The sequence below is a fragment of the Neurospora tetraspora genome (genome assembly GCF_033439725.1).
Source record: "Neurospora tetraspora strain CBS 560.94 chromosome Unknown B0H65scaffold_1, whole genome shotgun sequence".
Classification (NCBI taxonomy): domain Eukaryota; kingdom Fungi; phylum Ascomycota; class Sordariomycetes; order Sordariales; family Sordariaceae; genus Neurospora; species Neurospora tetraspora.
Genome location: NW_026944383.1, coordinates 4,873,302 through 4,884,794, shown reverse-complemented (window position 1 = coordinate 4,884,794; position 11,493 = coordinate 4,873,302). Strand labels below are relative to the sequence as shown.

At 52.7% G+C, this 11,493-nt stretch overlaps 3 protein-coding genes across 3 annotated transcripts; 1 reads left to right on the top strand and 2 right to left on the bottom strand.

The window, feature by feature from the left end:
• Positions 1-976: 976 nt before the first annotated feature.
• B0H65DRAFT_451718 (uncharacterized protein) lies at positions 977-2,278 on the bottom strand. The gene has a single exon (XM_062826068.1). The coding sequence runs from the start codon at positions 2,217-2,219 to the stop codon at positions 1,344-1,346; it is 876 nt and encodes a 291-aa protein (XP_062686727.1). The 5' UTR covers positions 2,220-2,278; the 3' UTR covers positions 977-1,343.
• Positions 2,279-5,508: 3,230 nt separating this feature from the next.
• Positions 5,509-8,630, bottom strand: B0H65DRAFT_451707 (quinon protein alcohol dehydrogenase-like superfamily). Its single transcript, XM_062826067.1, has 2 exons — positions 7,378-8,630; positions 5,509-7,312 (listed from the first exon to the last, which is right to left on the bottom strand). The coding sequence occupies exons 1-2, from the start codon at positions 8,393-8,395 to the stop codon at positions 5,697-5,699; spliced, it is 2,634 nt and encodes an 877-aa protein (XP_062686726.1). The 5' UTR covers positions 8,396-8,630; the 3' UTR covers positions 5,509-5,696.
• Positions 8,631-9,203: 573 nt separating this feature from the next.
• On the top strand, positions 9,204-11,212 carry B0H65DRAFT_44857 (Quinolinate phosphoribosyl transferase). Its single transcript, XM_062825907.1, has 2 exons — positions 9,204-10,776; positions 10,841-11,212. Exons 1-2 carry the CDS (start codon positions 9,482-9,484, stop codon positions 10,971-10,973), a joined length of 1,428 nt encoding a protein of 475 aa, XP_062686725.1. The 5' UTR covers positions 9,204-9,481; the 3' UTR covers positions 10,974-11,212.
• Positions 11,213-11,493: the final 281 nt, after the last annotated feature.

Below are 11,493 nucleotides of genomic sequence, written 5' to 3'. Positions count from 1 at the left end.
TCTGGGTTTATCTGCACATCAATATATCCTACTTTTTTGCTGTTGTCTTGAATTCCTGAGAACTATCTTCACATGTGCTAATAAGTTCGTGAAGTTGAAGTTGTGGATCGTGACGCCCGCCGAGCTTCGAGACACACACCATTAATTACCATGCAAACACTCATTGGTCACTCGCAAAAATCACCACCACAACACCTCGATTACACCTATTGAATAACGAAATCCCGTTATTTGATTCAGACGTTCAAAAAAAAATTTTTTTTTAGAAAAAGGGATTCTATAAATCCACCTGATAGAATCCTACCAGAAACGAACCATCCTTTACTCGAAACCCTTTCTTTCCAAGCAAATTGTAACCACTCCCCTACCAAACCTTCCATACATAGTTTCTCTCCTTACACGTTAGTTACCCTTTCAAATCCTGACCAAAAATCCTAACCGAAATCCCGACCAAAAACCCTAATCACCAACTGCAGAGCATAGGTAGATCCCCTTTGTTCTTCACAATCCCTTCACAACCCCATGTCCCCCACGTCCAGGCCTGCAGTCAGTCAGTCCCCTTTGTGCATCGTTAGTTGGGTTCCGTCGTCACCATCCATCTATCTTTGTCTCGCTGCCTTCCAACACACAATTACCAAACAAACCAAACTGATGCCGCATCTGCTTAACTCCTGTTGGGTACGTACATACCTGCTTTGTTTCGGGGCCTACAATTCCTGCCCGCTACTGTCTTGATTGTTTGAAATTCTCTGATTCAGATCACATGTTATAACCCTTCCTTTTGGGACCCGGATCCGGGCGTCGCAATTCATGCACGGCGAACGTAGTGACTTACCTTACGGCACAGCCTGCGCAATGAAAGGGATAGAGGTGTTGGGCGTCTTCTAGAAGAAATGACTGGAAGAAGATATGGTCCGTTTTGATCTTTACAAGTCATCCGAAAAATCGATACAACAAGATGCACCTCACCAGCGTGACAGACAGAGGCAGGTAGTCAATGTATTCAATTAGGCACTCGTCATGGATGCCCAAGAACTCTCACAAGATCTCAAGGACTCCCTAACCCCGACCCGACTCCAGCCCAGCCCAGACTCAAGGCAAGTTAGGGCTCTCCATCAACTTTTCCAAACCATCAGTAGTAGTCTTTATACCTCCCTCCGAAAAAAATCCACACACATCTTGAACATGACATGACACAGGGTATATATATAATATATGACAAATAAAAGGATGATGACATTGCATGCTTGCTTTCCTCTGATAAAAGGGGGTTGGGGGTATTAAACGACGTGAAAATGATGACTGCTATCTATTCAAGGTCTGGCCCAATGGATGCCATGCCGTCAGGGTCCATACGTCGGCCAGAGTGAAGGGACATCAGGAACAGGTGCATCCTCAGGGATGGGTCGTTTGATGTCACCCGTCGCTGGCGAGCCCATCCTGTTGGCGCCGTTCTTGTCGGGACTGCTGCGGCCGCCCCTAGTAGCAGCCGCCGCAGCAGCCTTCAACCTCCGACTCTGTTCCAGGGTAGCCGCCCACAAGGATCGGAGCTGCACGTCCTCGGCTACGTCTTCCCGGTAGAGCCGTAGGCGAGTCTCTCCGTCTGGGGCGTACTTTGGCCGGTGCAGGTTTGTGATTTCCTCCATGATGAACTTCAGGACGCCTTCCGAGCAGCGTTTCCGTGGGAGCAGGGCGTCTGGTGACCCCACATACCGCCTGGTAACGTCGACCGCGCCCTCGCGGGAGAAGGCGATAACGTAGGACATCTTCTTCCCCCAGTTCTTGTAGTACATGTGGGGCATATCCCAAGCCTCTTCGCAACTGTCGACATGAACCCATCGTTGTTGATGCTCAGAGTAGATTTCGGTCCACAGGTAGTCTTCCTGGCACCACACCCAGCGAGCTCGGATGTCAAGAGCTCGGCAAAGCATGGTGAAGACGTTGGCAAAGTCACCAGCCCTTCCACGCTTTACTCGTAGTAATTGCCACGCCTCCGTATAGCGTGGGAATCGTTCAAATGCCCCACAGGTTACGCACGAGTATAACTCGACCCATGTCGCACTATGGGCTCTTTCCTCTGGTGTAGGCGCAACGTTGCGGATTTTATTCGTGGGTGATAGACATTCGGAACATGGAGGGTTATTCACAAAAGTGAAGAATGATCGGCGAAACCACCTGTGTAGTCGCGAGTTAGCTGGCGCAAGAAACAGACAAAACATCCGTCATGACGTTAAGCCAGACAGGAGACAGAAACGCACCTAAGCAGAGCCCTGACCATACACTCCTGATGACTCCATTCCGGTCTTGTTTTCCCCAGGCTTGCGGCTTTCGCTTGGAAAAGTTCCACCTCCTCTTCTGCTTCCTGTGATAACCTGTCGAGTGGGATTTGTTGTAAAGCTTCGTCGAGTAGGCCGGGATTCTCGTAATTTAGTGGTATATGAGACATTGCTATTAAATATTTTTCGAAGTTTTGGGCCTCCTTGTCTTCTTGCGCGGGCGGCTCGGGGACTACTGGTTGTGAAAGAAGATCGGGTATGACTTGTAGGTCGAATTTCTGATCCCGGTTTGACATCTGCGCAAACCTGAGCTGTAGATCGCGCGCCACGCTCTTCACATGGTCGTCTGGGTAACCCCCACCCCCTGGATTGTTTCCTGCCATGGTCGCTTATAATATCCAGTCGCGGCTTTGATAGTCTGTGTCGCCTGTATGATTTGTTGTATTCGGTCAGTGTCGCCGGTCGTCTGTCTCGCTGCCCGTCGTGAATCGTCGCGGTAAACGTCAATTGGAGGTCGATTCAACACTCTATGAAGTAAGTGCTTGTCGGGATAGTCAGCATTCGCTTCGTCGTGTCTTGGCGTCCAGGTTGACTATGAGGCGGATTGACATACAGCTGTCGGTAGACCAGCGCGGATAGTTGCGCTACGGTTAATCCCCTGCTGGAACCCGCTGATGCGATGTCGGCGATCGAACTAGTAGAGGCGATGTTGTTGAAGGTCCCAATGAAGGGTTTCGCGCATTCGAAGACTTGGAATGGTGCCGCGCCTCGTCGCTATGCGTTTGAAGATTCGAGGGTCGGCGTTGTAAGCGGGCGACGGCGAGATCGTTTTCTAAGAGAGGGAGGAATCGTATTAGCGCCATCTCGGCCAGCGAGGGTGAAGCGATGTGGTGGTGTTGATCGATAGGCGAAAGGGAAGAATCGGTCGAGAAGGAATGGGCGCAATCGGCTGGGGAGTATTCGGGAAGATATAGTTGGGACTCACAAGCTTCGGACGTCGTCTACCTTAGCGCATCCACCTCGTAAGTACTGCGGGTTTCTGCCTGTCGTCTGATGTTGCTGCAACTGTCAGCTTGGAAGGTGCAGAGGAAATGCAGCGATCACCAAATGCCAGATGAAGAAGTCGCAGACAAAAGGACATATGACAGGAAGAAGGAGTGCATGTCGGGCATGAACCGGACCGGGAGTGCAGGAGTGGTTTGGGGGTTTCAGCCTACTCACCTCTACGGACGATTACTGACTGACTGTACAGACTTGCACCGAGGCGAAAGAATGGCTCGTCACTTCCTCTTCACACACACACGTGCAATTCGGGCCTCTGTGGCTATACTTCCTACTTCTCAGCAGCAGTAGTGCATGCCGCCCGAATCTTGTCGCGATGGAAGAAGTGAAGCAATAAAAAGAGGATATAAAGTATGGATGGTAGTAAGAAAAGTCCCTGGTGTCGTCGCTACTTCTCCATTGTTGCACTCTCTCCTCAGCTGTCTTACGTGTCTCTGCCTTTCTACTACAAACTCGTCGCCCGTTCAATGAAACGGCAACTACAACTCCAGAGAGAAAGAATGAGAGGTTCGGGGGGCAGCCAGGTCAGAACGCGCGTATACTAACGTATTGGCCAATCAGAACCGTATCTTTGTTGGTCGGTGCCCTCCCGCAAGTGGGGCCCCTCCAGAAAACCATCCGCGACCGCCCAGCAGGCGACAAACTTGAGCTCGCTCTCGTAGGGCAGGCCGCAGGTACTCTAAGATAGTCGCAGGATGGTGTTACCTTGATTTAAGGTGGCTGTTCGTCATTGTGCCGACGTACCATCCTAACAAAAGAGTCTTGGGCAACGAATTGTCTCTGGGCCGGCCTAGAGTCGCGCTAGCCATTCAGGGATGGATGACGAAGCTCAACACCGCTAACCGTCAAAGTTTGGTGATCACGACCCGACGGCCGACGATATCTGTCTCTGTTGGGAACGTGTACATCTGATACGTACGTTATCTTCCCCATAGTATCTTGGTTTTGTTTTCGTTGTCCCTAGTCATGTGCAAACACGTTCAATGATCCCAAAGATAGTCAGTCTCAGACATTAGGCAAAAAGAGAGAGACCGTCAAAGTGGGCGGTGATGCTACAATCCAGGCAGTCACGGTCCCTTTTTCTGCTTACGCTCAGCCTCACCCACCCATTCATAGCCCAGGGGCATCCCCACTGCCACCTTTTATCGCCTCAGTCCGTCCCTTTTCCGCCCACAACGTTACCTTTGCTCGCCGCAGCTGGTGACCTTTTCTCCAGAGATTTCGAATTGATCTTAAATGTCACAGACCCCGAACCCAGTACAGCGGTCTTTTTGTTCGGATGATGCGTCCGAACCATCATCCTTTCGTTTTTTGCTCTTTTGAACGTGAGCAACAGAAAGCTAGTCCAGGTTGCGACTTGCGTCCAATCCCCAACGGGTACCGAGGCACGAGCACGGCGCGTCCCCCATGGTGCTTACGCGGCGCCCCGGTTCCCGGGCCTTCTCCGCGGCAGTGTCTCGAGTCTTCCTCACCACTTACTCCACTTTCAACGACAGTGCGGTCGATGAGTTGCGAAGAACGTACACAGTAATTTCTAGAGGTGACAGGAGCGTACGCAGCGAGTGGTTCGTAATCGGAATAGTTTGCCAAACTGATAGATGGTGTTTAAAAATCGACGGAATTTTTTCGTGCAGATAACCCGTGGCTTTCATCGCGCATGCATCTCATAGCAAGTGGTGAGACCGGTTTAGAGCATGGCATAAGACAGGATAGGATGAATACCGTAGAAACTCGCGAGATTCGCCATCGTCAATCTCCTCTTTGGGCGCCGGGCAGGGGACAGATCTGTGCAGGGCAAGCCCGAGCCTATACATTGAAACGCACGCAAGTTAGAGTGGTAGGCAATGTCCTCGAGTTTTCACTAACTGGACAGACACATCTGCTGGCGTATGCGTGCTTAGGGAGCGCCGCGTTCTGCCCTGCCCGGCGCCCAAAGAGGAGATTGACGATGGCGAATCTCGCGAGTTTCTACGGTGTTTTGGCAAGATCTTGGTGTTCTTTGCATTCGATGGTCACTGTTCTTGCTTCATGTGAAATTGATAATGGCCGTGCCACCGTAGAAGCGTGGTCAACTTCCGAGTGTCGGCACCAATAACGCGCGGTGCTTCATCATCGGTCCAAGTACTCGGGGTCTTTTTGATGCTCACCGGCAAAAGGTAGCAGGTTGTTTGTAAGCCTCAGTGTTATGGTATCTTCGAAAAAGAACTCCTCGATCTACCTAGGCAAAATGACCTGCTCAATTGCTTTTGCATACGCGTAACTCCGATTTTGCGGTATATGCTAACCTCTACGGCCCTATTCGCCGACAAAGACCCCATTATATCTGACACCTCATGCCATACACATGCTTCCTACAATTCACCTCTCCCGCTCACCATTCGAGAAGTACCTTGGGGGTACCTCGCAATCCCAGCTCGGCCTCTCAACAAGGGCAACCTCGAGCGGCGGGATCGGAATGCCCTCCGACACTCCGTTGGATTCCTCCACCGTTTCGCTGTCGAGAGGCACGATGCCTAGAATGGGTCGGTACTGATACGTATGCCACCACTTGGCCTTCTGCTTCACTGAATCCTTCTTCTGCTCTTCTCTGCCTGCCTCGCCATCGCGTAGGCGCTGGAGCTCGCCGCCATCCATGTCCTCGTCAAAGTCGTCGTCCTCATCCTCGACACCGCTGCTGGCAGCACCCTTCTGGTCATCGGCATCCGCCATCTCGACGTCGACCCACTCTGTGGCGCCGTCCTGTCCGGCAACAGCCGCCCTAATCTTGTGGGGGGCAATGGCGTTCTGGTTGTCCATCTTGCCGCCTGCGCCGTTCTCCTTACCATCTCTCTTCCGCTTCAGGCCAGATTTTTGCTTGGAAAGAGCAGAGGCGTCCTGGCTATCCAGATCCTGAGACAGATCCAACATGAAGAGGAAGGAAATACCGTAGATCCAGACACGTGGGCCTTGCCATACGACACCCTTGACCAAATCTCTGGTGACACGGAGCTGCTCCGGGAGCTTGGCGTAAGTGTTGCGCCGAGACCAGTCTGCTAGGGAGCCGCGGAGAGGGTTGAATACGAGAACCTGTTTTAGTGTTGTGATGGCCAAGAGGGTATAGTCTTCGCCCTCCTGGCGGGGAGTCTTGGAGAAGGAGAGGACAACAGGAGCCGAGTCCAGTTTGGGGATGAGGGCTGCGTTGGGATTGCGTACCCAGCGCTCACTCGTAGCATCCTTCTGATCTTCATCATCTGACGAGTCGCTCGAAGAAGCGTCGTCAGCCTCGTCATTCGTGCCATTCGTCTCCTCTCCCGGGACGCGTAATACCCAGGTATCGATCCATCCGGCAATATCAGCGACACTGAGCATCTTGCTGTCAGGGGAGAAGGCCATTTGTGTGACGTTTCGGTCGTAGGTACCAAGACCACCAAGGAGGATGTTCTTCGGGATTTGCCGGTGGAGGCGGCGCAGCTTGGAGGGAGCAGAAACGGCGTATCCGTCCTCGTTCACGGTGATTTCCGCCGCCATGACATTGCTGCCGCTCTCAACCCAGGACAACCAACGCCTGTCTGGAGAGATTTCCACCTTCATAGCTCCGTGGCCAGCGCTCGCAACCTCGACCTTCTTGATCTTGAGCTGTTGCGAATCGTTAATATCGAGCTGGAAGGCCTTGATGTCGGTAGCAGTAGACGCGACAAGGAAGGTACCATCCTCGCTGATGGCGGCCGAAGTAATGTTGTGATCGCCCTTGACGTAGATCTGGGCAATGAGTTTCCGTGTCTTGCGCAGGTCAGTGGTGGCGACGGCACCGTTCAAGAGATCGCGCGATGGGCTGGAGAGATGCCAGATGCGAACCTCGTTGTCCCACCAGCTGACAACGAACCGTGCCTTGGATGCGCTCTTGACATTGACGGTCTGCGGAAGATGGGGGAGAGTGCGGTGGAACTCCTTGCCCGCCGCACGGAGAGGCATAACAACGGGACTGGCGTCAGGACCTGTGATAGAAGGAAAAGTGTTAGCATAAGACAAGAAGGGGAACAATGCGAGCAATGTGACTAACCTCCAGAAACCACGACGCTCATGCCCTTGCCTTCGAAAGAGGCCATGGTCTTGACGTCATGGCCATGATATCTCCTGTGGAAGGCCTTGGACCAGCGACCAGGTTGTCCAGCAACCGGCTCGTATAGGGCCGTCCGCCTGTCCATGCCACCAGACACAATCTTCTTGCCATCAGCACTGACAGCCAGGCACAAGACGTCCTGGGTATGGCTTTGTATCCTCTGGGCTTGGGTATAGGTCTTGCCGTCCCAAATGCACACCTGACCAGTCGAGTCGCCGGACACAATGTCGCCGTTCGGTAGGCACTTGACGGACCAGACAATGATGTTCTTGGAGGCGGAGGAGTGGTCGGAGCCGAGGGTCATTTGTTGGAGAAGCGAGCCGTTTCGGATGTCGTAGGCGCAAATGGTGCTGTTGGAGCAGCCGACAATGACAACATTCCTGGACTGGAAGCAGATGCTGACCATCTTGACCTTCTTTGAAGGGGCCCTGATCAAGCTCTTTTGGAACTTGAGGTCGCCATCTTCGATCGAGTACATGACGAGGTTGCCGTCAACGGTACCGGCGACGAGCTTTCTGGGGGCGTGGAGGTCGGAGGAGGGGGGCTGGACACCGAGGCACCAGATCTCGCCGTGCTGGCCGCTCGCGTGCTTCTTTGCGCGGGCCTTTTCGAGGTCCCATTCGGTGATGGTGTTGGTGTAGCCGACACTGAACAGACGTGACTTGCCGTGGATGATCTTGCCGTCATTCATTTCTTCGTCGGAATCGGTAACCCAGACCAGGCCGTCGATGCTCCGGTCATTGCCGCCGGGGATCAACAGCTCCTGGTGCCAGGAACCGTTGAGGGGGTTCCAGATCTCGATGTCGCCATTGGCGCGACCAACAGCAAGGCGAACCTGGATGTTCTTCTGGAGGTTCTTCTTGCCGGCTGGGACGGGTGGGAGGGCGGAGTGGGAGAAGGCGACGGCGTTGATGGCGGAAGCGGGATAGGGAACGAAGCGACACCTGTGAATATCCATGATGGCTGATGTTGTCGGGTATTATTAGGTGAAGGAGAAGGAGGGACCCGGGTGCGGGTGGTCGGGTGTGGGTGGGCGTCGAGCCTCAGAGCGGCCAATCGAAGTATCGTCGAAAGGAAGCCGGTCTCTGCTGGATGTTTGGGCTCTTCTTTCCTCTTGCTATGTTGTCGGCGGGGTCCTGCACGCTCTGCGATTCGGATCTTCTGTTATCTGAATTGGAAGTGAACTTTTTTTTTCTGCCGGTTTGTAACTTTTGCGCCAAGCAAGTCGGTGAACCATTAAGGTGTGGTCTGTGCGCCGGGTGGCCCCCTGGCCCCGGGGGATCATTGCTGCCCGAAAACACCAAACATCACCCCGCTGAGACTGCCCCACCATTCCCCTTGATTGTGTCATCATCGCAGGCAGGAACGGCGTCTCTGTCGGAAGCTACATCGATGCGGTTGCCATTGTTGAATACCTTATCTTTCGGTTCCCAGCCAAGACAGTGCTCAGGGTTCTTACTTCAGGGTTTCATGTGGTGACATCTTGAAATAGTTTTCATCCCCTGCAACTTGATCGCATGGAGACTTTGGACGCATCTGATTTCCAACGAGTTCAAGACGCTACACGGACGCCCCGCACATTCTTCGACGAGAGACAACCAACAGGACACTCACTCACTGCTTACTGTCAGTGAGAAAGGGAATTACCCTTGAGTGATATTTTATCAGCCAACAACTCGGGCATTCCTTACATGTGAAGGGTGAACCAACCGCGCGTCGCGTGAGAATGCTAAGGTTTACAAGCAAAAGGGAAGTCTGCACTAACAAAAAGATAACCGCCGGCGTCTCCACTCCTGCCCACTATTGAAGGCGTTATTGAACTTCGATTCGTCAGCCTTCTTGGAGCAACTCAACTACCGAACCATCTCGAGCCTCTTGTGTCTTGAACTTTTTCTTTCCTCTTTAATTTCTCTAGTCATCATCCGAAAATAAGTAAGGTTATCGTATACATCACCGACAAATTACAGGTTACGGCTCATCCAGGACCCTTCCGACCCTACACGCTCATCTCTTCCAGAGCTCTACCACACCAACCATCACAGCCATGGACTTCAACAGCTCTTTGCCTCACCCTGCGGGGGTCATCTCGTTCCTCGACACCGATCTGTACAAGCTGACGATGCAATGCGCCGTCCTCAAGTACTTCAAAGACGTTCCTGTCACCTACTCCTTCACAAACCGCACGCCCGAGAAGAAGTTGTCCCGCGAAGCTTTCGTCTGGCTCGAGGAACAGGTCATGAAGCTCGGGAACATCAGTCTTTCCCCCGAAGAGCTCCAGTACCTCAAGACTCACTGTCCTTACCTAACCGAGGAGTATCTTGAATACCTTTCCGAATTCCGGCTTCGACCGCGAGAGCAGGTCGCCGTTAGCTTCCGCCCTACTGATGACTCAAATCTCGGAGATATCCACTATGATATCAAGGGCACATGGGCCGAGACTATTCTCTACGAAATTCCGCTCCTAGCACTTACTTCTGAAGCCTACTTCAAGTTCATGGACACGGACTGGGAGTATGAGGGCCAGGAAGAGAAGGCTTTCGAAAAGGGCATGCGCCTTCTCGAGGCCGGCTGCGTGTTCTCGGAATTCGGAACGCGCCGGCGCCGCGACTACCACACGCAAGCTTTGGTGTTTAGGGGTCTCACCAAGGCGGCCAAGGAAGCCGAGAAGAGGGGCCTGACCGGCAAGCTCTCCGGTACTAGCAATGTTCACCTTGCCATGCGCTTCAACATCCCACCCGTTGGCACCGTTGCGCATGAGTGGTTCATGGGTAACGCCGCCATCCTTGGCGATTACACGTCCGCTACAGAGGAAGCCCTTTCCCGCTGGGTTGGATGCTACGGCCCTGGCGTCCTCGGTATCGCGCTCACAGATACCTTTGGAACTCCTGAATTCCTTAGAGCGTTCAGCAAGCCGATATCGGCCTCTGGCGAGCCAGTTCCCCAGCCAAAGCATCGCAAGGTGAGCATGGCCGATACTTTTATCTCCGCAGCAAAGGAGATCATCAAGGATCTCCATCCCGGCAAGACCTATGCCGAAGTTTTCACTGGTGTCCGCCAGGATTCGGGAGATCCGAAGGAGTTTGTCAAAGTTATGCGCAAGTTCTATGATGAACAAGGCATCAAGGACAAGAAGGTTATCGTCTTCTCCGACTCGTTGGATATCGATAGGTGCTTGGAGTATAAGCAAGTTGCTGAAGAGGCTGGCTTCCAGCCTACCTTCGGTGTTGGTACCTTCTTTACCAATGACTTTGTCCACAAGTCTACCGGCAAGAAGTCCACGCCCCTGAATATTGTCATCAAGCTGAGCTCGGCTGCCGGAAACCCAGCAGTCAAGATCAGGTAAGAAACTGTTTATACGAGTCACAGCTCCTCCCACGACATATGGCTAACATCTGCCTTCTAGTGATAACGCGGGCAAGAACACCGGAGATAAGGCGACGGTCGAGAAGGTCAAGCGAGAGCTCGGATACATCGAAAAGGACTGGAGCGAGGGTGACGAGTCGGCAAGATGGGGTCATGAGGGTGATGCTGCTTAAGGCATGAGTCTTCAGTTTTGGTCTTCGAGTTTTGGGAGGTTATACCATGCATGCGACTGTTTTTCTGCTTCTTCTCCTCACGGTGGGACGGAAAATTTCTTACCGGACTACACAATCCATTGGATGCGGCTACCCTTGGGTAAAAGCTCAAGGTCTTGGATTCGAGCCCTAATGGTGATCATTGACTGATATTCAGTTGACTACCCAACCAACCCAGCCCAAAGGCGAGGTCGTGAAGAAACCCGCGAGCCTGGTTCTGTTTCCGATGGACGACGAGAGACATCTTACGGGAAAACGTAGCCCAAAAGTCTTTGGTAGTATCGTCCACCCTGGGTTGTTGGTTATCATATCGAATCCGGGAGGATGACAATGGGTATTAGAAACCCTGTATAGGGCTCACTGGGTCAATATCGGTTTATATCCCTACTAAAGCCAGACGCAAAGCAGCCGTTCAAACGACTGTGCTATGCATTACCCATGTGGGAGACTCTTGCCGCATCCGCATACCTTATCTGTACGC

What these genes read in the sequence shown, in the direction of transcription:
- B0H65DRAFT_44857 (XM_062825907.1), top strand. Translation starts at nt 9,482, where the DNA reads ATGGACTTCAACAGCTCTTTGCCTCACCCTGCGGGGGTCATCTCGTTC. An exon ending in AACCCAGCAGTCAAGATCAG is followed by an intron (nt 10,777 to 10,840) that starts GTAAGAAACTGT and finishes TCTGCCTTCTAG; the next exon opens with TGATAACGCGGGCAAGAACA.
- B0H65DRAFT_451718 (XM_062826068.1), bottom strand. Translation starts at nt 2,219, where the DNA reads ATGTTTTGTCTGTTTCTTGCGCCAGCTAACTCGCGACTACACAGGTGG.
- B0H65DRAFT_451707 (XM_062826067.1), bottom strand. Translation starts at nt 8,395, where the DNA reads ATGGATATTCACAGGTGTCGCTTCGTTCCCTATCCCGCTTCCGCCATC. An exon ending in GAGCGTCGTGGTTTCTGGAG is followed by an intron (nt 7,313 to 7,377) that starts GTTAGTCACATT and finishes CTTCTATCACAG; the next exon opens with GTCCTGACGCCAGTCCCGTT.